This window comes from Harpia harpyja, chromosome 20 (assembly GCF_026419915.1).
Source record: "Harpia harpyja isolate bHarHar1 chromosome 20, bHarHar1 primary haplotype, whole genome shotgun sequence".
Lineage (NCBI taxonomy): Eukaryota > Metazoa > Chordata > Aves > Accipitriformes > Accipitridae > Harpia > Harpia harpyja.
In genome coordinates this window covers 5,167,591-5,193,745 of record NC_068959.1, presented here as the reverse complement: position 1 = coordinate 5,193,745, position 26,155 = coordinate 5,167,591, and the positions used below count along the sequence as shown (strand labels likewise).

The window sequence follows — 26,155 nt, the reverse complement described above, 5'->3', positions numbered from 1 at the left end:
CTTCTGCTTTTCATCAGTCTCTTTTGCAAGAACTAATTCCCTTTGGATGAAGATCCTCTGAGACAGCTTGGGCTTACTTCCTCGGAAAAGACCTGGGGGACTAAATTAGCTCTCCAGGCTTTCTGACCTAAACAGAGAACTCACCAGACAGCTGGCAGGGACAACAGCCATTTGTGCTGAGACTCCAACCTTCAGTTTTATATAACATCATTTGCCATGAGTTTGTTGTTGAAACAATTTCATAGATAAATACAGATACGTATATCTATTTAATATATATTTGATTTTTAATGATAATGTTAATAACAATAAAGATGAAAATGAGAATTCAGATGCCATGTAATATAGATGTGTGACTTCAACTTTTTGGTTAACACACAGGCTACTAATTATTTTTTTTAACTTACGAAGTAAGGAACCATCAAGTAGTATTTTATCTTTTCTATCTTCTTTTATCTTATGTTAGTTTTGCAGCAGTCGAGATGTTTGAAAACACTACGTGTTTAGAAAAGGATTAGTTGTACCTTCGCTTTTTCTCAGAAAGCTTTATGTATAAAATCTACTAAAGAAACATCTTTCTTACATTTTTCTAAGAACATAGCAAGAACCAATTAATCTACTATAGTCCCATTAACAGCTCAACTTACCAGTCTTCTCTGTCTTGTGTTTTGAACTTTCAGGTCCTGGAAGGCAGGGGCAGGGCCCTTCGCATCGAGCTGTGATGGTCTTGCCAGAAGTACATGCATGAAACTCCAACTTGCACTAGAATCATAAAAAACAGCAAAAATACATTTTGAACTAGGACAAGATATAAAAGCAGCAGCTGTGGATTAAATGAGAAATTGCATTTAGCAGTAATGGCATTGGACAGATTGCAGAACTTCAGCCTCTATTGAAAATGCCATTGTTTTTATTATTGTAGATAACAATAATAGCTACTTCCTATGCAGAGTTTTGCGCGGCACTTCTAAATATGGCTCAAAGTGTTGTTGTTATTTCTTGCTTAAATATATAGAATCTGCAGCACAGAAAGTTAAAACAATTTCTTCCAGGTCACCTAGGAGATCAGTGGCAAAGCTGGGAAGAAAATACAAACCTCCAGAATCCCATGTGTTTCCTATGCTGCATTACCATGTTTCAGCTGTGAAATCATGCCATCTATCACCTGCTACCACTGCTGATTTATTAGTCCAGTCTTTTTGAGGAGCTGCGAGCACTCAACTTCCACTGCAAGCAATGGGCTTGGTCTGAATAACATCCATGAAAAGACACCAATCCTCATAATAGTGAGAACTAAAAGAAATCAGCTCATCAGCTGATGAGACTGGTCCTTCAACACATCAGCTTCTCTGAACAAGGAGGAAATTTTAAATGACTCCTACCAATAACTATAAATTGCCTTAACAGTTAACAGCACCATCCCTAAAAATAGCCAATCATCATGCAATCAACTCCAGAAATACAACAAAATTGTACAACTGAAGAGTGAAGATTAAACCATGAGCGATACAGGATAGTTCCCTATATCTGCATATTGTTACTTCTTCCTTTCCCTTCCTTCAAACCTCAGCAGATGGGATTTACAGCGCCTCTTGACAGTCACCACATTCAAACCATTTAGGACAGCAGGACGTGTGTGGTATTGGACAAATGAGACAACCCAGGAGAATTAATATTGCAAAAGCGTGCTAGTTAAAAAAGCCCTGATTTATAACATACTGACTATTCATAGCCTTTACTGTTTGCATTAGGTATATTTTAGTGCTGATTTTCCCAAGAGCTTTGTGCCTGCGTAGTTGTCCTCTCTGCAGTTACTGCTCCAAGGATATTTTCCGCAGACTGTGCCCAGCAGCACGGTTGCTGGAGACTAGACTAACCTACTTATAAAATGGAGTAAAAGAAAACAGCACGCAGAAGCAGGAACAAAAACGTGCGAGGCGTTCTCTTTGGCTTGATACCTAACGAACTGAATTCAGTTCCATTTTTTGTCTTCTTCAAGCACTGATTTTACCAGATCAGAATCTGAGGGCTTTTAATGCAAGGGGGAGTTTTGCCTTGCAGCGCTGAGGCTGGCACTCCTCCCTGCAGAGACTGCCTCCTGCCAGGGGAAATTGGAAACGTTGGGCTGTAAAATCCCTTTGATAAGGCTGAGTTTTATTATAGATTAATTCTTCTTCATTTAAAAGTAAGCCAGCATGCTTACACAGCGTGACACAATGTGTTTTGAAACGTGCAGCTTTTTTGAAGGCCGAAGGACACACAGCATAAGACCATGGCGTTACCCAAAGAGCATGCAGTGGGCAACTGGAGCTCATCTAGCAACAGCCACTGACACAAATCACAGCATCATCTTCTGTTATTTTGGTACAGTGGAAGCCAAGAGAACAGAACGGGATGTTGTTACAAGATAAATGCCTCCTGCTTTGAAAGTACTGCAAATATCTTGGCTTTGCCTCTGTTTGTTTTTGTTAAAAGGGCTCATCTTTGCCCAGGCTTTAATCTAGCAGCAGGAGACCATTATCCTGTGCCTACATCCTATTCTGTTGACATTATCTCCCAGCCATTCTGAACTTCAATGTACCCTGGTGGTTGCACACCCTGTGTGATGTTCTGCCCTTCCAATTTAGAAAACGCACGGCCACACACAAACATGTGCAAGCTTAGCTTGCGCTTTACACTAATTTCTTGCAAGACTGAAGGGAATGTAAGTACTTATTTTTCATCTGTCTGCTCCATAAATACCCTTGCTTAATCTATGCTGTTTGGACAGAAGACAAACACAAGAGAAAGCACATCAGAAGGAGAGGAGAACAGGAGAAAGGAGAACAGTCTCCAAGCGCACAGTCCTGAAGGCAGTGACTCTTTTTCTGCAGCGTATTCTGATAGTCAATACGTTATTGAGAACACAGGCATAAATCTTCTTCCTGCAGCTGGAGTTGATCATTTAGTCCCTTACAGAACATCAATTAGTTACATATTTTATTATACATAATAAATGTAAATTATGTACCTAAGCATTAGCAATTATACTTCAAATACCACCTTTAAGATGGTAAGGCCTATTTCAAGCCTGTTAATTATCTGCAGTTAAGAAAGAAAGAGTTTTATACTTGGAAACAGCAAGGCGAGTTTTTTCTCAGCTTTCCTTATGACTGATAAAAATGACAACCAAAAAGCTCAAAATAAACCAAAAAAAGAAACTGCTTAAAAAGGTCTATCTCTATTACCTGAGTGTGCAGGGCAAGAAAGAGAGCTAAACTTGAAGATCACAATGGTGCAGTCACATGTAAGTAAATTTACACCTATGATTAACCACATTATATTCCCACCATACTTGTTTGGGATGTTAGTTTGTATACATATAAAGCTGGGGTGGCAGCTTGGTGTTGAGGGAGGAAGATGAAAGAACTCCATTGTTTTTAATATTAAATTAGGGAAACACTGATTACTTTTCAACATCTAATCACTGTATGTAACTGTTTGTCCCTTCCCTAAGAAAAACATGGAAATATACTTTCCATGTGATGGTGTGCTTACTCACTGTAATAACCTACACAAGTAGCTCAACTTTGGATTTAATGATGTTGCCTAAGCCAAACTAAGTGATATTCAGAGGCAGAGGGGCCACAGAAGATGTCTTGTGGTGGAATAATGAAGTTTTTGGACTACTCTGCCACTGGATCTACAGTCTAGAAGGAGCCTCTTGGCTCCCCCCAAGCCACAGACATTGCATTTCTATTTTTGTGGAGAAACCCCAAATACCCTCTTTCCTTTTGCCATCCTCATCTCCTTCTCACGTGAAAGTAAAAAGATACACACTACAGGACAAAACATATTAAACGAGGGAATGATCCAACCTATCAGTCGTTAACACCAAACAGACATTAAGAGTTTTTGCAAACACGAGCCATTAAGACCTTGCAGTGATTCTACACAGGACTCACTGGGAGCAGTCCTGCAGTTTGGGGCTGGTCCCTCTGATTTCAGGGAACCCACCTCACTCGTGCTATGACTGGGTATGCCTTGACTCTCTGCCAAGCTCTTCTCCTAGTAGAGCTCCCTGGGTCCTGTCAAGCTTCATGTTTCTCTGCTACCTCCCTGGTGTTTGAACTGCATTTGTTTACTACGAACCCCAAGGCCCACATAAACATCTCTAAACTATTTTACTGCAAATGGAAAAGCAGCTCTGTTATTTGTTGCTAAATGTATATGGAGATCAATAAAATATATGAGGGGAGAAACGGTTGAACATATTCATGGAAAATTCATAAATTAATTTATTCAACTAAGATGTGGGAAATTATTGCAGAGTGTGTTTTGGCTAAAGTGTTCCCCTGAGAATCCACTACTCGTATAATGATTCCCTCTTTATTGTCAGTGAATCTAAAGCAATGTGTTTTGCATAAGCATTCACATTTGAGGGAGAAAGAAAATAGCTACATAAAATTTATTCCCAGCTATTTTATTCTTGTCTGTCAGTCTCCAGCCTGTAGTCCCTGATAGAGTAGAATCTAGATGTTTTTTTTAATGATGTAATAAAACAGCGTATTTCTGTCTTTATCCTGGCTTTCAACTTTTGGCAGCCAGGTTTTGATCTAACCTGCACATAAGTAATATTGTCGAATAACTTACTGTGATCTTTTACACAAGGGTGTATATTTGACTAACGAATGTCTACGTGGACGGCTTAGTACAGCCTCCAGACCACACCAATTCTCAATACCTTGAAGAGCTTTGCATCCTGACACAAGGAACTCGGGTATTTGCTTCAAACGCAGCCAAGGCAGCAGTCGGGTGAAGGAGGGGACAGCAGCGCTCCGGGATGCAGGCGGGCGCTGGCCCTCGGGAGCATCGGGACGGAGGAGCCAGAGGAGCTGCCTCCCGGCTGGTACGGAGTGATGCGCAGCACCGCGCTCTGCTGCGGAGCTGAAACTCCCTCTGGCAGCCAGTCAGCCACAGGTGAGACAACAGCTTAGGAAACTACTTCTTCCACCAGCAGATACCCAGCTGGTCCCTGCTGAGATCAGCTAATACTCCCCTGCCAGCGGAGAAGAGCAGACAGGAACACTGCAACAATAAATGCTCCCAACAGCAGAGATGGCCTTGGTGCACACTGACAATATTTGATGCATTAACTACACATGCTGGGATGCAGACCGGCAACTCGCTCAGTAATGGACATAGCTCTGCATTTCTTCATTGTGATTCTAATTACAATATATAGGGGAAATACTGTCAGATCCTAGCCCTGACAGCACCTTTCATTGGGAATGCAGATGTAATTGAGAATCTGCTGTAGGTGCCCCAGATGGCCTGGGACATACTATGTGCCTAACTTTACTCCTGTTTGTAGGGCCACAGAGAGGACGGACGACCGGAGCGCTTCGCACAGGCTCAGTATCCTGGGCGATCTCACAGCCTCGATAACAAACACGCACCAGGGAAGGGGATGAGGAGGGAGCACACTTTACCCAGGGTTCAGCAGAGGGGAGGCTCTCCGAGACCCTGATTTGGTCTTAATGCATAAAATCTGTAATACAAAATCTATCATTTAAAATTTCTTGTAGTTATGCTAGTGAAGGAGAAAATGTTCACTTCCAAACTTCTATTGCTTCTGTCATTAATTGAAATGTGAATTAAAAAGGAGAGACCCATGTTTTTATTGGTGGGAGTATGCAGGAATTAGAAGACAATATACATGATGAAGATAGAGACTTCATGGTAGTTTTTCCTCATGAAAATTGACTGAAAATTGGAATAGGAGGTTAAATTTTATAGTATACTAATTAAAATGTATGTTAGAAACCTGAAATGTTACATCTTACTAATAGCAGTGGCTCTAAAACTCTGTTGTTGAACAGCGCTCTCGCCTGGAAGACACTGCATCTTCTTTAGCGCCCTGCAGCTTTTTACATTTCCGCCGAGAATTATTTCAGTGAGTGTTTGTTTTATGGTGCATCTTTTGTTCACTCACAATATCTCTTCTAAACTTCAGATATGAATAACAAAAGCTCATTATTTTCTACCTTATCTTTACTTGGTACCTGCCACCGGCAGAAGCTAAAACTTCCTGAAATTACAGCATATATATTTTTTAGTCCAGAGAGTTTCTTTATATCAGTAGGTTTTCGTACCTATCTGTCTTAGCAGATAATTAGAATCCATTGGAATTCAGACACTCATTTGAGCAGGATTGTTTGTTTATATGCTTTAGAGCAGTGCTTGCCATTGCTTCCTTAGCTAGGACTCTTATCAGTATTTTCTTTATAAGCCTCTGTTTCCAGTTTTCATCAGATGGAAGAAAAAAAATACTATATCTGGAACACTCTCAGACCAAAAGACTTTTTTTTTTTTTTTTTAAACTTGGCACAATAAAAAAAGGTTCAGTATCTTTTCTTCAAATCCCCAAAGAAACATCATATGGTGCACTCCCATTGCATACTGCTGAACATCTACATTAAAAAGTTTTAATAGGAATTCTGTAAACTTTCAGGCTCTGTAAAACCCGAAATCCTGAAAACAACCACCCAGCTGGGCAGCTGGGAGACGCCAAAGTCAACCACGTGAATTCACGTTTGTAAAAAGTCAGACGCTAACGCAAAGTCCTGACACGAGTCTCAAATTTTGGGCTACGTGACAGGGTTGCGGGGTCCCTTAGCACTCCTCCTCCCTGCCGCGCAGTTCCGCTGCCTCCTTGCTGCTCTGCAAACCAGCGCCTTGCCCAGGCCCTGCTGCCCTGGGACAGGGCAGGAGAACTCCGTGCCTCAGAGGGGGCACCGAAAATACGGACCAAGCTCTGTCCCCAGGACTGACCACTTGGGTAGGATTTATACTGACAGAAGCGGCATTCTATGGCCGGATGAGCGTTTTTGCTAGCTAGTATAGTCATCTAATTTCCCTGCGCACACACTTGCTGTTCCTTCTGCTCGAAGGGTAAGCTCCCTGCAGCAGGGCTTCCTGCCCTGCACAGGCTCTGCTCCTGGGTAGGACTGGCTCATGTTATTGCAATAAAAATAAAGGGGAGCCTGGAGGGAAAAAAAAAAAAAAAAAGAAAAAAAAAATCATTTGTTTTCTTTTAGAATAGCTGCCAGGCAAACACACAGCACTTTATCTTTGCAGTAAAAGCTGTACAAAGATATCTTAAAAACCTGGAGTTCTAATTAGGAGCTCTGTTCTCCTTATGAGAATATATAGGTGCTGATGATATTAATGGGACTTATGCATGCATACCAGTGGTGGAATAAACTCTAATTAACACAAACAATCTATTGTGTAAATACACATTGTGGCATTTTTAAAACATGTGCTAGCTGCAGCTTTGAAGCAGATGTTATAGCCGATTGGCTCAGAAATTCCCCTTTCTGCAAGAAATGACATGAAGGACCTTATTATATGTCAGGTAAACAACAAATATTGGAGCAAGTCTCTCACTGCACACTTAGCTGACAGGCTAGTGGTTCATAATCTGCTAGAAAAAGAGAGCAGCTTCCAGATGTGGGGTCAAGAAGAAAGAGACCCAGGTTCCAAGGCACTCATATTAAACAGGCTGAACAGATCTACGCAGCTGAATGCAGTAACACCAAAAGGTCTCATGCAGCAAAGCTCTGAGGACCAGAAATTGTTCTACACTCCACAGCTCTGCCCTCTGCAATCCTGCTGCTCTAATGAAGGGAGAGCTGCAGGACTTTGCCCTCCGGGTAGAATTAACCACGGGAGCAGAGGGAAAGCATAAGACCCGGGCAATCTTTAAACACCTCTCTTTAAATCAGGAGGTCACATCATTAATATTGCCAACTGCCGGTGCTCCAAGTACATAGCTCAGGTTCCTAAAATTATGCTTGTCAATTTTAAGATTTTAAAATGTAACAACACTTTTTTTTTTATTTTTCACCTGCTTTTTTTTTTATTAGGTCCCGCCCTTATGCAATCAGTCAATTACATGGTTTTGACTCTTACAGCCTAAGTTTAAACAACTGACTACCAATTCCAGAACAACTGCAAAGACAGAAGGTTCGTCTTCCAGGAAGAGACAATCGGTTCCTGGCCTGGGCTTCAGAAAAGAGCGAGCTGAGTTGCAAGAGGCAGCTTTCACGCAATTCAGAATGGCTTTAATTGCATATTTTGTGGCTCCGCACTATAACTAGAAGCATGCACGCCTCTCTAAAAATAGGTTTCGACCTCTTGGCAGAAGAGTAGAGGGGCTCCTTGTTTTCATCAGTTAAAGTCAGAGTTGTTTAGAAAACTGCTCAGCAGAGGGTCAGCTCTGCTCCTATTAAGAGTTCATGACTCTTTCCTTGCCTTCAGATTAGTGCATGAGAGCGCCTTAAAAGACAGCCTGTGCCCATGGGGTCCAAGTCCTACACAGCACAGCCAGGAGAAAAAGGGGGAGGAAAGGAGCAGGGCAGAGCCGCGGGGCCAGGCATGCTGCCAGTGGGCCCTCAGGACAGCGCCTGGAAGCACTCCCCAGTGGTGTGGAAACCCAGGGTAATGGTACAGCTAAAGCAGTGACTTTGGAGCAAAGTATCTGACCACACTGCAATCAGAATACCAGTTCCTAAGTGTTCTGCCATTAATTTGTTTCTAAAGGACTACTTGGTTGATCTTTCGTATTTGTAATTGGACTCCAAGTAGCCAAAAGTTTTGCATTTCAATGTTACCCTGCTGGTCAAAACTACCCAAAGAAGAAAGAACTACAGCCTTAAAAAAAAAAAAAAAAAAAAAAAAAAAAGAGCCATTTCCCAAACTGACTGATAGCTGAAGAGTTAGTAGGGTGACTGCTTGTAGGCATGTTGAACCATTCCAGTGCTTGAATGGCAGGGCTGCAAACCAAGGAAATGATCATGTACTCATGGTGCTGCAAACTGCCTGTACGGACAGAGCAAAATTGGCTAATTTGGGAACTTCTGGACAGACCGTTGAAGGACAAAATTCTGTTTTAATACAAAACAAATTGCCCTGAGAAATAGTTGGCAATCAGCTCAATGTGAGGCAGGAATTTTGAAAAAAATGCAGTTAGTTGCATCAGCTAGATGATATGGCATATAAGGTCACAGCACTGGATACAGGAGGCAGAGGACCTTCAAGGGACCGTTTATTAATGCAATGCAACAATGAAAACAAATGGTTGCCATTTTTTGAGCAAACAAGAAAATAGTTCTAGGCACCAAAAATCTAGCATGTCATATAGAAATTAAATTTGTTTTTACAAGTAATTTAGATGCCAGTTCTGGAAACACCTAGGCCATTGCAGGGGAGGGGGAGGCATATCGTATCTCAGTTGATTTTTCATCCTGTAAGAAATTTAGGTGCTTTTTGGAGCAGCAGGGGCCAAACAGGGCTGGAACTTGACACAGAAGAGTCAATTCATAAGTGGAAACATTTATGCAATGCTGATTTCAATTTTTCTTTTGCTGGCTGAAGAGACCAAGACAAGTTAATAGGCAAATGAAGACAAAGCACTTCTGTCACTATGAATGGCAGTGTCAAAATAGAGGCACCCATCCCTCCTTCTCCCTGAGATTTAACACAAAGTACCAGCCCGTGTTAAATCTGCAAACTACCCTGCTCTCCTCTGATTCCGCCTCTGTTAGTTATCATGCAAAGGCTACTACAAGGTAGGCACATGCTTGTCTTCTCCCCAGCAGAGTCACGTTCTTAGACTGAAATCTGGGCTTCAGCCTGCGGTTCAATCATTTGGGTACCGAGGTCATGCCCACCCTCTGGGCTCTGCGAGCTGGTTCCTTGTGCACGAATGCAGGAGCTGAGGTGCAGAGGAGATGGTGCAAAGTCACTCGTCCCCAAGGGGCAGCTCCAGCTCGCAGGCAGCCCAGACAGAGGCAGCTCTGAGCCTCCTCCCGCACGCAGGGACTCGCTGCCGCAGGTTGGCACTAACTTGGGGAACTCTGCAGAATGCTTCATTGCGTGGCATAATCGTGCCCTATGTCTGGTAATTACTGCTATGAACTGTCTTTGGAGATGCTAATTCTGTAGTCAGGAATATTTGCAGGATCAGAATCCAAATGCAAATGTAGGCAGCAACGCTGGCTTATTTAAAAAAAAAATTAAAACTGTATCTTATAGCCCATATTCTATATTCGCATACAAAAGCATTTCCTGTTGCTAAATGTCTACTCCTTTTTCTTCCTGCAGGATTTGCATGATAGTTCACTAATGATGACCATTTTCTAGCTGCACATGGGAGTTTTTGCTTTCCAGTACAGTAGTCTGCCACATCCCAAGATGTGGACTTTAAAAATCACTTTCCTACTGCATTTGTTTTCTTTCATTTCTTTCTCTCTATTATATTGCTTTTGTCTCTATGAAATCATTCTCTATTCTAACTCTTCATAATTATGAGCTGAGAGTTCATAGCTAACAGCGTTATTCAAAGTGGAAAAAAGCTACTTTTTTTTTTTTTAAATAGACCAAAGCCATCTTAGTTTAAAAGTAAAGAAAATCACAGGAAAACAATTGGAGATTTGGAATGATCAATGCTGCTTGAAATGTACTTGCCACGTAATTGAGATGCATTCTCGTTCTGTAGCCGTTTACTGATCACACGAGAACGATGATTTGTCATTTTTACTTGCTTCAAATTACTAAAGGCAATTTAATTTCTCTCATGGAGATGACACATCAGATAACATGAACATAATCAAGAGGTAACGATCTGTGGCTCTATGCACATAGAGGTACTCCAGTTACCACCTAAACAACTGCCTGCATATGGCAGAGGGAAGGCAACGCAGGACATTCAGATCCCCAAGCACAGGGTTTCCACCCAGGCAATAACATTTTAAACAGAGCAATTTAGCTACACCATGCAACTCTATCAATGTAGATTTCAGATGAGGCAATGCTCCATCTACTCAGGCATTCTCATATCCATCTGTCCATACCTGGGCAAAAAGCAGCCTCTGGTGACCACTATAAAGGGCAGGCATGTTTTCTTCAGCTTTTATGCAATTGGTATGATGGCAATATCTTAGCATCTCAAAAATCTCTCAACCAACTCTCCCCATGAATCAGTAACTGCAGAGTCATATGCCTTCTGCAGGAGAACTATAGCACGTAAGGAGCCTAAAGCAAAGAACTGGGTATTGGCATTAGGTGTGGGTCCCATATTTAGCACCGTATTTGCAGTTACTTTAAGGTGTCTGATGCACCTGACAGTATGTTATTAGGGACGAGATTCTGTCCGCCATGCCTGTACAGGCTGAGAACAGTTCAGAAGTACAGTTTAACCCTCTCTCTGATGTACATATTTTTACAAATTAAAGTTGAAGAAAAGTTGCTACTACACCTACTTCAGCTCTTGAAACACTGGTGAATTAGTCTGTTGAATTTGTTCTCTGCTGCCTATTCCTTCTCAAGCAACCTTGCCACAAATGACAAGTAACTCTTAAACTAGCACATCACATTCATAAAGTTTTGTGCTTCCCAGGGCCTGTGTTATAAAATTACTGGGGAGAAGGAAGAATTATTTGGAAACATCTCAGAGCCCACATGGACAAGGGTCTGGGGAGCTTCCAAGAGAGACTGAGAGAAGAGAACAAGGGTCAGGCTAGGTGCTGTACTCTGGGCTTCTGAGCTCATATGTCTTTAGCTAGCAATGATTTCTTAAAACTCACCGCATTTTTGTTTCTAGAATGGCTAAAAAATGATGGGCGAAAAAGGACATAGATACACTGAAAGACCTCCTTGGCTTGTTTGACAACTTGGCAGTGCAGCGAGCAGCTAAAGTATATTCTTCCTTTTTACCAAACTCAGTAGTTTACTTGTGCTACCAGTCATATGCAAAACACACAACCAAGCCCTGAAGTGCCTCTGTAAAAGTGGAAGTATGAGCTTTTACAGCATGCATGCCTGGTTTTCAAATGTTGTGTGGTCCTTTTCTAACCGAACTTGGTCTTTCCACGTGAGAGGTGAAGGTCAGTCCAGGTTCTTCTGTTCCCAAATAACATCACTGGTAATAAACTTCAGGAGGCCTATCCTCTGCTCCAGGATAGTTATCCCATTCCTTTCCCATCAAATCTATTAGATTAACTAGTTCACAATAGATTTGCTCAGGTTTCACTGACCATGATGTGGCCCTAGCAGTGTTCGTTCCTTGTTACTTGACACTGTACATTTCATACATCAGTAAATTTTCAGCTCTCAGAGAGAGTTTTTCTCTGTTGTTTATAGACAAAGCAAATCTGAAGTGCAAGTACTAATATAAAATAAAGAGCATTCTGCAGTACCACTGCTCTGGTTGCTTTCAGAATAGCAACAAGTTTTAAGTGCTAAGAATGCCAATCTATTTTTTAATTGACTTCTCAGAATTTTTATTTTGTGAAGAATAAATCAAAACAAAAGCCAAACTGAAAGCCCCAATGCTAAGAAGTGCTGAAACAAAACATTTGGCAGTTACTAGCAAAGAAGCTTCAGGAATGTATTTTGAAGCATAGCAACCAATGAAGAGTAAGCTGGCTTAAGCTTTGAAGTTAAAGCTTTCAGCAATGCTTCTGATTTCTAAAGTCGACAATAGAAACAGTGAAAAATTAAAAAAAAAGAAAAAAACAAACCCCAGGCCTAGTTCAATGCTTAGTGAATGGACTCACTGTGAAAGACACCCATACAAAGAAAGCAGAATTAGTCTGTTTGCTCAGAAATCAAGTAACCACAGCTAATCCTTTTGCAGTATTATCCTGTTTCGGCCTTTAATAAATCTGCTTTAAATTAAAGATGTACCCAAGCCAAGAAACACCTCCTTTGATGTTTTAAATGCCTCAAATAAGCTGTTTGCTGGTAAAACCTCAAAATATGAATTCTGAAACTGAAAAAAACCCCAAAATAGTCATTTTTCTGTGCTAAGAGGCTGGTGCCTCTCAGGAAGGTCAGAGCATTTAGGATCACAACTTTTAAGCATCTCAAGCATTGGTGTATCTTCTGCCCACGCATAAAGGGAAAAGATCCTGGAACAGAAGTATCTTACAAGCCAGTTATCCAAAACCAGCTAATCCCCTTGTTTTACAACTGTTATATCACATTGTCTAGATACTGGAACAAGGAATTTTACATTTTAACTGAATGCAGGCATGGAGCTTGGAACAAGGTAACTAAATAAATAAGAATGTCATTTGCACTAAAGCTTGTGTAACCTGCTATGAGTTGGTATAATAAACTCTAAGATTTTCTTGTTTCCTGTTCCTGTCAAGAACACAACTTTCAATGCTTGAACTTTGGCAGACGATTCATAATGTAAATAACAGTCTTCTCCTATTTTGACTTCGGCTGCAGAAAGGAGAATTTTAAAAATAACATTGGCTTTACGCATAAAATGTACAACAGGCAAGCTGAACTAACAACAAAAGTAATCAGGTTGTCCTTAGCACAGAGGAAACTGTAGACAGAGGAGTGTATGTAATTGATGGGTTTTTAAGTTCCGACCATCACATGCCAATTTGTTTGATTTGGCAGTCACAACTGTGATTCTAATCAAGTGAGGAAAGGAGCCCTGTGATTACCAAGATTGGTAGCTTCCCCCCAAAGAACAAATACTGTATTTGCAATCCTCGCTTATTGCTGAATTCTCTTCAAGGGTGTTCTCTGGCTCAACGCAAAAGCATTCATTGCATAACGCAAATCATCAACCAGCCACAGACAGCCCGAGAACAGAAAGCTACTCAAACTTGGTTGCTTTATGCTTTGATCATCCTTTCAATGGAAATCGTTGCAGCTTTAGAAAGAGGCCTGGGAACTTCTTGGAATTTTCCATAAGCTACATAAATATGCTGAAGTCTGCAGGTGTCACGGTTAAAGTGCAAGGAAGCCACATGCCTGAGAAATTGGACTGACTCAACAAGGGTAATGATGGGAGAAAGCCATGTAGCTATAAAACACAGCACCCACCCTCATCAGGATGTGACCGTGACATTTCCCTTCATTTCCACTTTTCCCTCTGCCTTTCTCAGCCACATGACCTTGCTCCTACAGAGTCTGAACCAGGCAGATGCACGAACCCTTCTCCCTTCAAAGTATGCAGGGCAGAAGACCCCTGTCTCAAACACATTTTTGGCAAAATAATTCAGCCCAGTGGGCACCCACCTTCTAGGTCCTACTGCAGTATGAATTGATAGACAGTAGTGAATATTGCTGAAGGAGGGAATTGCTTAAAACATTTTTAATCATATTCACTGTAGAACAAATAAATACCTCTGTTTAAGACAAGCTGAATTCCAACTTATTCTGGTTTCTTGTAGTTTTCACATGGAGCAGTACATATTATTTCCCTCCTTACCGCCTTCTGAATTCTCATTAACCTTCCTGTCAAGACTGCATTAAACATGTCTTGTTAATTCACCATGTTCTTTGAGAAACCTGACATGGAGATGACAAATGCTTATCTAAAAAAACCCCTCTGGTTTAATGAAGTGCATAACAAGAAACACAAAATTCTAGTTTACAACATAGGTTTGATTTCAGCTTTGCTACTTCAGTGAGTTCAACAGCAAGACTATCTGAACAGCTTGAGCATCTGTCCTTCAGGGAGCAGAACAAAAGGTCACGGACCCTGAAGAAATCCTAAAGGCTTCAAGAACCTCCTCCAAAGTTGAAGCATTTTTACTATTCTAATATGATATTCTACAGCATGCATGCCTCCTAAATAAGAAAAACCTTTACCATTAATATACCCTGCTCTTACTCTCACACTTACTATAGGTCAAGGCACTAAATTTCTCAAGAACTTTTATAACCTTGTGGGCATTTCTAGTGAGAAGTTGTTGCAGTCTTGGTGCAACACAAGGTAAGGTATGAACATTTATATTCAGGTAGGTTTTGTGAGAGAAATAGTGTATGTTCTATAAACACCAGGCAGCTAACACAGCATTCATTAATCCTCAGAAAAGATCCCAAAGCGGTTTAATTGACTGGTATTGATGTACTACATCTATCCTACTAAATATTTTCTGAAAAATATTCAGTAAGACAATTATGCAATGAAATTACCATTTATATGGCTCCTTTCATCTACAAAGGAGTCAAAGTCCCATGTACTTATAAGGGTTTAAATACATACTACTGCTCAAGTGCAGCCAATTCTGCAGCAGGAAATATCAAATGCTCTGCACCAGCACACAAAGTAATGGGTTGTACAGACAGAGCGATGATCTTTAAATCCAGAGATGACAACACCCAATTAACCAGATTAGAGTACTAAACATACACTCTAATACAGGCGACTTTCAGACTTTTGTTTATTTACTGGCCTCTAAAAATTCAGTCCACTATAGCATGACTTTAAGCCTCCTGAAAATAGCTTTGCTTTTCTTACATACCTTTCTTGACCAGGCAAAGTAGTTCAGGGACCTTCTACCAAGCAAAGCAATTCATGGACCCCATGTCAAATGCCCACAGACCACCTGTCAGAATCCACTGCTTGCTTAAAAACATAAATCAACCAACATGGCAATCCTTCCACCGAAACTCATTGGTTCAGATTACCAAACCGATTCTTGGTAAGTCTCAGGCTTCTATGTGGAGGTGCAGTCTTCTTTTATTGACTTAGCTTGGTGTTGAGTGGCACTAGATCTGATAATAAAAATAAAACTGTTGTCTCTTAGTAAAAGGAATGGTTGGCAACAAATTATTTCAAGTTGGAAAAGCCTATGAGCAACAAATTCTGTAAAAAAATCCAACCTTTACAGCTGAATGCTACAGGTTTTTTAGAAAAGTAAAAGAATTTTTCCACTTATTTCTGCTAACAGTTGCAGATAATGAGGCACACCAACTGGTCAAAACTCCTCAGTTTTTCTCCATTTAACAGGCCAACTTAAAATACAGTAACTTTACACTAAGGAAACCATAACAGTAGAACTGTAGAAGGTGTCATATAGTCTGGAATTACTAATTACTAATTCTTGGGATTAATATATTCTCCAGCTGGCCACTGTGCAGATGAGGTTTGAGGCATATATCCTATTATTCTCCAATATAAATGCATCAGGAATGAGTGAAACTTATTAGTAAAATGTAGATGTTATCTCCCAAAGAACTCCAAGACTCCAGAAGATTAAAAGTGTTTTCCTGCAATGAGATGTACAATGACCTCAAAGATTAGTACACTCTTTGAACTGGAAAATGCCATCTATTCTAGCTTCTGTGTAGTATTACAGGACTGAACAAAATAGAATACAAGAACGTTCCTGCTAAAGTTTACCCCCATAGAAGCCTAAATAAAACTGCGTTTAAAGTCACATTTGCAGGCTTCAAAGTCCATGAAAAATGTTTGGTGAATGCATTTACACTTTTGAAGGGGATTCAGCCCATTAGGCTAAGATTTTTTTTTTCCTAAAATACAAATAGCTCAAGAATCAAAAGATTTGCCTAGATAATAAATCAGTATTTTTCACATACTATCAAATAGCCAGTTATATACCATTGATATTTGAACTGTTTTAATTAGCAAGAGATTTATTTTTGTATTTTTTTGCAACTTCTTTTGAAAAAGCTACTTCATAGAATAACACAGCAAAGCTCTCATGTCTAATAATGTACATTTTGTTGACCGGTTAGTTATCCATTTACTGGTATGTGCACTTATTCCCCATTTACGTGAATGTTACATTCGTTCCAAATGGCTGAGCTCAAAGCCGGTCACAGCAGTTCACGCTGCTGTGATGCTCCAGACAAAACCCTCCCTTTTCCCCCTCACAGGCCTGAAGCATTCCTGCATGTCCTCAAAAGAACTCAGAAATTACCCTTCTAAATGGCAATACATCACCCTTCCAGACTATAATAATAATATTGTAAATTACTGTTGAAGCTTCACCAAATTAGAAGTCAAAGATGACTGCTTTTTTGGAACCAGTTTCTGGAATACTTCAATATTAAGCCTTAAAGCCATTTCTTGCAGTTGAAAAAGAGCTGCCTGTGGTTTCTGACACAGTGCCTGACTTGTCCAGAGGACGTTACCTTTGAAATGCAAGGAATTGAGGCATCTTTGCCCAAGTCCTGCTTTTACAACTGAAACTCCAAGCACAAAGTTATGCCCTGCTCAGAGGAGAGGCTGAAAAATTGGGTCCTAGAGGCAATATCGGCCAAATACTGCAACATGCCTCGGACAGACACCATAACATTGCCTTTTCTCATCTGGATTTGGAAAGGGTTTAATTCCCTGCAGAATCAATGAGAGTGAGGTTAATCCAACTGATGACTATTGCAGTTAGTTTGCCACATAATTAATCCCCACAGTGACTGATAACAGGCATTTATAGAGTTGACACTCAAATGAGATTTGATCTGTTCAACCTGCAGACATTTAATGCCTTGGACACTAAATTCTCGGGCTGGGTATCTACATGTTTGCCACACGCTTCACAGACTTGTCCTCTTGGTCTTGTAGCACTACTGACTATCCTTAGAGCTGGTGCTGGAAGGACAGTCTTCAGCAATTGAAGGTTCAAATGTCATTTTAGCAGTGGCATTTTTCTCTTGAACATTATGGAGACCGTGATTATTTTGACGGGTGAACATTGCTGAAGATAGAAGGATAAAGTGACTTATTTTAGCTGTTCATTAGCTCACACAATCAGTGGGATGCGTATATACACATATTGAAAAATGAATTGTATTAAAATGCTGAAAATAATGTAAATATTTTAATTGCCACTACTTGGTGCACTGTCTGAAGGTACTATCAGAAGACGCTGAAATGAAGAGTCATTGTGTTGATTTAAAGCAATACACTTAAGAGACTGTAGAGTTCGTCTTGCTTTGCAAGCTCCTTTGCCCCAGATAGCATGGTTCGGGTTTCCAAGACCTCAATTCCACGGGGAGGCATTTAATAAGTCAGTGAGTACTGGCCTCCATCCCTCAGGAGAGGCACTGGTCCCTTCTCATTCTGGCCACAGTCTGAGCAGCCAGATAGATAAAGCCTCACTGCCCATAAGCATTCTCCTGATCTCTTGGTTGTCTCATCTCAGCCAGGAGGGTTCCTTCCCCCCATCAAGGTGCTGAGGAGGGGACGTGATCTGGATCATTTGGTTTAAAAACGACATGAGAATGGGTGAACTGTGCTGTCAGAGCGATGCTGAAGGATGACAGCAGTGTGCAGAAGTCAACTGCAGCCCTGTCCATGGGATCACCAAGGACATCTATCCCCTAAGCAATGCATAGGCTGGTGGTTGGAAACTGAGGGAACATGACTGATTTGCACAACTCTCTGGGTAGCAAAACATTTAATTTAAGAAAGATTAGATTGTCACAATTGCCCCTGACAAGAGTGCCTGCCTAGTGAGGCCTTGAGCCTATATTTTGGGCTAGCACTGTGCTCTAGCCAAGACCTTAAAAATATTCACAATACGAGCTGTCACCAGTGCTACAGTTCCTTGTCACTCTCTAACTGTGACTGATTTGCCAAGATCAAGACTAAATTCATGATCAGCAGCAAGGGCACCTAACATGAATTATACAACTGGCTTTCCTTCCTAGCCTCCTGGATATGCTAAAGAAAATGCTTTCCCTGCATACATTGTTGCTTTTTATATCCACACCATATTCTCTGTGTAACGATGCGTGACTGCTCGGCTCATCCCGCTGTCTCCTCCCCGCTCCCAAAACAAAGATGATGCTCAGTAACAAGGAGGCATTTAGCTATTAAATATCAAAGCCTGTATTAGAAAATGTATCGATATCATGGCAGAGTGTCTTGTGCCCTGGGATAAAATGGAAAAAAAAGAAGGGGGGTAGAAGTGGTGATGATTTTTTTTTAGTGAATTTAGCACTGAGGAAAGTGACTGTTTGCTCTGTGCAGCTCCAGAGAAGCAGGGGCAGTGCCTGTGCAGAGAGCTCCATCTATGGAGACAGAAGAGCTCTCCCTTGAAGACAAGGGTGGGGAAAGAAAGCACAAACCCAAGGGGATCAGCTGATTAGAGGAAAGAAGGAATAGGAAAGGACCTTTCCCTTCACTTTCCCAAAATCATGGATACAGAGATGAAACCGAAGTCACTAAACTGACAAACAGTGGATCCAGGAGGAGCCTGTGAAGTCAAAGGATCAGCTTTTCAAATTTCTAAGTGGCATCCCGGAGCTGACCAAAAGCAGGGAAATGACTGTCGATACAGAGGAAACACAAGGATTAGAGAATGTCAGATTTTGGGAAGTGGCAAATGATTCTCCTCCCAAACCTAGGATATAGCCCAAAGCCAAAGCTGTAAAACGAGGGAGCCAGAGAAGTACAACAAACAGAAAAATCCACAGTGCTCTCAGCTCTCGCAGTAGTGAAAGATGATGTCTTGAGCATATTAACAAAGCAATAAATCCCACAGAGTAATCTGCCACCCTTAAAGCACAGTGTATGCTTAGTCTTGAGAGTTTTTGCCCAAGGGAAGAAGATACTGGAGTTTCAGTGTCAGCTCACATCTCAGATTCTCTTCTAAAGGTATCTTTAAGTGGGTCACTCAATTTACTGGTAAACCGCAAGATTTGATACTGAAGTTGCACAGCATCTTCCCCAAAGAATTAGATGATAAAATTTCAGACACTGATGGACTGGGTTTCACTCACCATGTCAATGTAGAGATAATCAGTGATAATGAATAAAGCTTTTTTCTAAGCCATTTCTACAGAACTTTATAAGCTTCACTGCAGACAGTTATTTGGAAATCACCAGGCTTATTCAAAGCCTTCACATTCTGTGCTGTGTGGGGTCTCATTCTTCCACTGACAACATTGAAAAGTTTATGATAGTGCATCAAAAGAAAAATATGAGTTAAAAAGGCTTCTGATTAATGAAAATGGAAATAATGACAAAAACTAGATTTTAAATCATTTCTTAAATTAGATATAAGGAGAAGAAAAAAGCAACCTTCTAGTAACTGTCTACTTATGGAAAAGAAACACCATTAATTAAACTAACAGAAGACCAGAATGAATGAGAATATTTAAGGTGTAAATAACAGGAAACTATTGCTGACTATCATTCAAATATTCTGTTGCATCAACCTGCGGGGTTATTCCACAAGGAGATAAGTGAATAATTCTTCTCATTTGATTTTCCCAACCAATACAATCGTTCTTTAGTCACAGATTAGCCTTGGTGTTGCTCAAAACAACCTCCTACTACTTTGCAGTTATGATTTAGGTCTGAAAACTACTCTAATAAAAATATATGGAATCAACAAACAGAAGAAAAGGAGCTGAAATTTAGATAACAATAATGCCAAATTTATCACCACAGTAGAAATATGATTCACTTTCACCTGTAAATCTGCAAGAGTTTTTCATCCCTCATTCCTGAATTACAGCTATCACATCATCTAAATCCATGTATTATTCACACTTTTCTATTATTACTGTAATCTGAGAAAGCTGACTAAAAGAACCTAACAAACTTCTTATCAGGCATTAGGCTATATTTCAACGTCAGAGAGCAAATCTATGGCAAATACCCCTAGGATCACAGCATTACCCTTGTAGTGGTGTATTAGGCACTTTTGGAGCCTCAGTTTTTGGTCCCAACAAATGGCCTTTGTGCCCCCAAAATCCTGACCGCCTTTCCTGCTAATTGCACAGAGCTAATTAAACAACAGCAAGGAACATCTCCTGTTATTGTATTTTTTTGATGCTGTGAGCCTTTAGCACAGATGGAAGCTGCTGCAGATTGAATTCAGACATGCCTTCTGCTTAATCCTAACCTGTAGTCACAGCCATCAATTTATATATTATTCATTTTATTAAGCTAATATTTATCTAATATTTCACTGTATTTGACAGCAAAAGCTATCTTTGTACATGACCATATGAGCTCATAACATTCTTGCTTCTTAAATGCATTCTGAATTAATCTTTACATGCCCTATTTCCTATTTCCATTTCCCAAGGAACAGCTTCTTTTTCTTTTTATAGACTCTATATGGTCCTAAGAAATAGATAAGTGAACACAATAACAGTTAACTACCCTCAACCTGCAGCCTGTATCTTCTGGCATCAGCAGGAACACTTCGAGCTGCAAGACTGCATTCAGTATCTCCTATAAGAAAATTTACTGCTGAAAAGAAAGTAGACAAACATCTTTGAACACCGAAGTGTCCCCATCTAACCCCTGTGTTAAGCAGCAGCATCTACAGGATAGCTTTATCAAAAACACTGACATCCTACCAAAGCTGAAGAAAATTTGCATAGGAAAACCCCAAAGGTTGCTTGTGCCTTCCCTTGTGGAAGGGTGCGGAGTCACACCTCACCTCTGGTGCACACATGAAATGGCAATCCCAGCGCCTGGCAAGAGTAACTGGTTAAAGTTTGCTGAATTAGTAATACTGGCAGCTTACGGCAGGTAAAACTAACTTCTCATTGGAAGTACGCTGCCTGCAGATATTAGCATTGAGATATCCCTTGCCACCACACATCCTACAGGATGCATCCTACAGGAGCGCAAGCCTTCACCCTGTTTTCTGTTTAGCCCATATTTGTATTTGGGCTGACAACATTCTTTGCCTCCTGGTGCCTTCTCCTGGGCAAGCTGCCTTATGGTTGTCAAAAGGTATGTCAGAGAGCCTGCAGGTGATGTAACTCTCAGTCTGGAAATAAAGGATCAGGCATGTCAGACAAGTGTTCAAACTAAACGCAAAAAGATTTAGAACATGCTTTTAGATATAAGGAAAAGTGTAGTCTTTAAATGACTGCTTTGGAATTTACTGGCTTAAAATGAAAGACCTTATGGCATCCCATCAAAGAGTTATGTAACTCAAAAGGGTTTTCTTTGCTCAGTGTTGCCTGTGTAAGATATATTTAAGTAATAAAACACACTTCCGATGCTAACCCTCTATGCAGGCTCTATGATGACAGATTTTAGTTTTGAAAATACAGAGGTGTCTCTGTACAGGCTAGCATTCCTCTTCCATTTTCTTAACAGAGGCTTTTACTGGTTATTTTCTACTCTTTGCTTGTTTGAACTGAAAGGCTTTTGATACCAACTTCAGCAGAATTTGGTCATGATGTGCAGCCTACGGTCCCAGGTTTGGCACCCAGCACAAACCAGACCGTATTCCAGCCGAGTGCAGCGCATCAGCTAAAACAGCCTTTCATTTCAGTCTCCCTGCCATTTAAATTGGCTACATATGATCTGTAAATGTCTTCAAGCTTCACACTGTATCTTACAGCATTTAGCCCCCCTGGGTGGCGGGTGCCTCTTTGACGTACCTCTCCTGAGAATGTTAAACACAGAGACTTTAAAACTGGAATTTCTAGCAAGTAGCTTTCATTTGCCTCAAAAGCAAGATATTCCTGAAATAACTTGAAAATCTGAAGTTAAGAGGGAAAAGTCAATTAACAAGTTGAAGCCTTGATCTACAGGAGGCTTTTAGCACTTTATCTAATCTAATTTGTACTTAATAAGACAGTTTTTTTTCAAACAGTGCATCCACAATCCCCAGGAAGAACCCCTGTGAATGAAATTAATTATTTTGTACTTTCTGCAGAGTTCAGTTTTATATCTTTAGATGTTCTGCTCGAAATTTATAGCTAGTCCTGGTGTTGCTTTTGCCTTGTAATGATGTCATTTCCACAGATAATTAATCCCATTGATTAATTCTATTTGTTACTCTTAGAGAGGCAGCTAAGAGAAGTAATAACAATTTATGCCATTTTTATTTGTGATCTTCTATTTACAACTCTATTATAGTTAGGTCAAAACAAAAATTTGCCCACAAAACCAAGAACAGGCTGTTGATTATGACCTGGGTCAAGAAGTCTTGCAAGTTGTTATTTATGCACTGAATCTTAAGCAAAGGGTGGAAGTAAAGTATACTTTAAGTCATATCCAAACATGACTAAAGGTTTCAGGATGCCATTGGTTTGACAGGCAGAATAAGTGATTATACACTCATTTTAGGTTTAAAATATCTGGGGACACAGATAGTTTTCACATTTCCATTTAATACCCTATTTATTTCACTGGAGGTTCATCTCACTCCCATGTGCTATTGCTGGCTATAAATATGTAAAGATCACTTCCATTCTCAGATTTACCCTCACCTTTTATCACAACTACGCTCCAAGTGACACTAAAAGACAAAATAATGTCACACGGTTGTGACACCAGATGTTACGAGTCTATTCCTAGCCATTGGAGGAGCATATAGAAGCCACGTGATGGGTCGTGCTGATCCTTTTCTTTGCCTAGTAAGTACTGGTGAAAGTAATGGAGCAAAAATAATGGAAATAGGAATTGTGGGAGCCAGTCTTTCACATCCACAAGGGAATTAACTATACCATCACCTATAGTGTTTTGTGGTGTTTTGTGTTTTGTTTTTTTTTTTTAAATTTGGTACACAGTACTGTGCATTTCTAGGTATATACCCTTGCCCATGCCTCCATTCAAGAACAGTTTTCCTTTTCATTATCTCTCTGAAAACATCAGTTCTACTTTTACCTTAGGTCAGTATTAAAACCAAAGTGTTACAGTAAGTTTCTGTTTGGCAGGGTCAATAGTATTGGTCCATGCAGATATAAATCCTACAGGTTGAGGTACTATTTTTTTGTTGATAACTTGAGTTTTAAATTTAGGGGTAGGACTAATTCCAGCCTCAAGACATGTTGGAAAGACAAAGGGAGAGGATGAGAAGCATCTCAATGTCTACAATTCAGCTTTGGTAATAATGTCATCCTGTGAAACAATAGTGGAAACATTAACTTTGTCTTTTGTTCATCTGTGCCCAACATTTATATTAAATTGTCTTTCTTGCAAGCTGAGATTTTGAAGGAGAATCTTTTATTTGTTATTTATTCTCAGTCTTGTGAGCAATGGTGAAACCAGGAAAAGTTGCAAACAAACAAAATTCCTGATGTTATAACAACACTTTGAAGTAACCAAGGTAGCTCAGATCACATAGTTGAAAAATAACCACACAGAAATCTAAAACCAACTAAGTTTCCACTGCATCCCAGTGAAGCGGGCATAATTACGGGTGTTGTGGACTCCAACTATAAGACAAAGTATCCACAAATATCTTTATTTGTCACGGGCCCTGTCCGTGTGCCAACTGTCTGAGCGAGAGCAAGCTCAGATGGAAAGGCTCTCCGCTCATACCAGTACACACACATTGCTAAGAGCACAGTGCTGCAATACGTAAGCGTATCTGTTACACAAACTTGGCCGTCATTTGAGTGAATACTGTAGTACTTTATGCAAGTCTTGAGTTCACCCAGCAGCCTACTTCACAGCAAAGCACTTGGTATCTGCATCTGCTCAAGTTTCAGGTGCTAAGAATTACCCCGAACCTCTAAAGGGAGCTGTACTGCGAAGGGAGAGCATCCTGCACTCCAACAGGGTGCTGCTTCATAGGTCATTTTTTTTGGAGCTGCCACTGGAAATCCAACTACGGACTTCAAGTCTTCAAAACTGTTCTCTACTTTAAGCATGATGGAGGAAGAGAGCTGCTTCAGAGCATTTACAGCCAAAATAGAAACAGCTTTTTACAGACTTCATGCTGTGTCATCCTAAGCCAGGGAGGTGTGAGAAAGCTGTGGAAAAGATGCACTTTATCACATGTGAGAGAAGGACACAGCTACCGACTAACTAAAAAAAGCCAGATTCCATCTCTCCAGTTAGCTGCACCAATCTAACACTTCAGTTAGCCCCTAACTGGAACTAGAAACAGCCCAAATATAATACAGAAAATAAAAAGCAAAGGTTCACCTAAAGCCAAAACAGTACAGGGTGGCAGACAAAATGCATTACATGATGTGATTACATGTCTGTAAGAAAAGAAATTCTCTCTCAACACAAAATATTAAGACTGCAGGCCAGTTTTCAAGAACCATGTGGTGCATGGCTGCATACAGACATGCAGGAACAGGACAAAAATATTCCCCTGCTGACTGAGCCCCACCAGCAGTTCCAGTTTGCCTCCCCAGAGCTCGCGCGGGGGTGGATGTAATCTGCAGAAGACACACAATCAAATAGGGAGGATTTGCCTGATGCTGCCATGTATTGCCCCAGGACACAAGATCTATTTGCAGAGGTCTTGCAGGGTGAACTCTGCAAGGCTGGGCAGAACCCCAGATTAGAACTGCATCCTACAAGGTTTTCCTGTCTTTTCTATCCTACACAGGAATTGGAAGAGACAGCTTGAATAACAGTGCCGTCTCCCCTCTGAAAGCCTCTGCTTTTCTATTAATAATTTCTTGCATTTTTGAACTCGCTCTCATCATGAAATGCAATATAGTGCTATGTCTACACCACTGACTGAAGAAAGCCATCACCATCCCCATTCAACCGCTGAAGTTTTTAAAGGCTCTTTACCCTGTCCGTGCTACCCGAGGAAACTTTTCTTTAAAAGACATTTTGGCACTTTCTCCCCCTCATACCACTCATTTTAAAAAAAAAAAAAGTCTTTTTTGACCTGACAATGCAGGTTACTAAAAGTCTTTTGAGATGTCTGCTCTATCATCTGCAGAAATTCGTACTGAGATCTCACAACCAGCATTACTGAAATCTAAACCAGGTAACTTCCCTTTCTCCTTTATTTCCCTACCTTTTCATCAAGATCTCCTGCAATAAAAAGTGAGTACAGCTGGCTAGACCTAAAATGACCCACTTCACATTCTTTTCTCAATTTGAACAGGTAACAACAATGGAAGACAAAACTTGCATTAACAAGAAAATATCCTCCACTGTCATACACGTGGAACAAAATACATACCATTTTCTTCCAGGAAAAAAAAAAAAAAGTATATTTGCAGCAGAAACTACTTTTACTAGGATTACATTACAGCAAACTAGAAGAATGTTTTATTTTTGACTGTGATCCTTTCTCCCTACATATTTATTTCTATATGTAACACATTAAAATAGGTAAAAGGAAAGCATACACCATTGGAGAACAGTTTGAAGCATATGGAAACAAAAATTAATGGATGTAAGTACATGGTTTTTAAACCCTCTTCTCTGCTTTCCTCCATTTATGATGAAAAGATCACAGATGAGGGGAATGCAACCAGTTGAGCTCTCCGTTTCCACGTTGTGTAGCATTACCTCTGGGTAGAAAATCCTCAGTGAATCAAAGAACTCCACTTGTACCATCTAATTGCCAGTGACTGGGCACAGGCCCAGTATGTGTAAGTTGTTCTGTAAACAGTGAAACAAAGTCCAATTTTTCTATGAATTCACGTC

At 40.4% G+C, this 26,155-nt stretch overlaps 1 protein-coding gene across 1 annotated transcript in view; it reads right to left on the bottom strand.

The window, feature by feature from the left end:
• Nucleotides 1-26,155, bottom strand: part of SPOCK1 (SPARC (osteonectin), cwcv and kazal like domains proteoglycan 1) — a 326,245-nt gene that overhangs the window by 65,451 nt on the left and 234,639 nt on the right. The window contains exon 6 of the mRNA XM_052771960.1: nucleotides 648-762. Coding sequence (XP_052627920.1) covers nucleotides 648-762 — 115 coding nt within the window. The remainder of the gene's footprint in view (nucleotides 1-647; nucleotides 763-26,155) is intronic.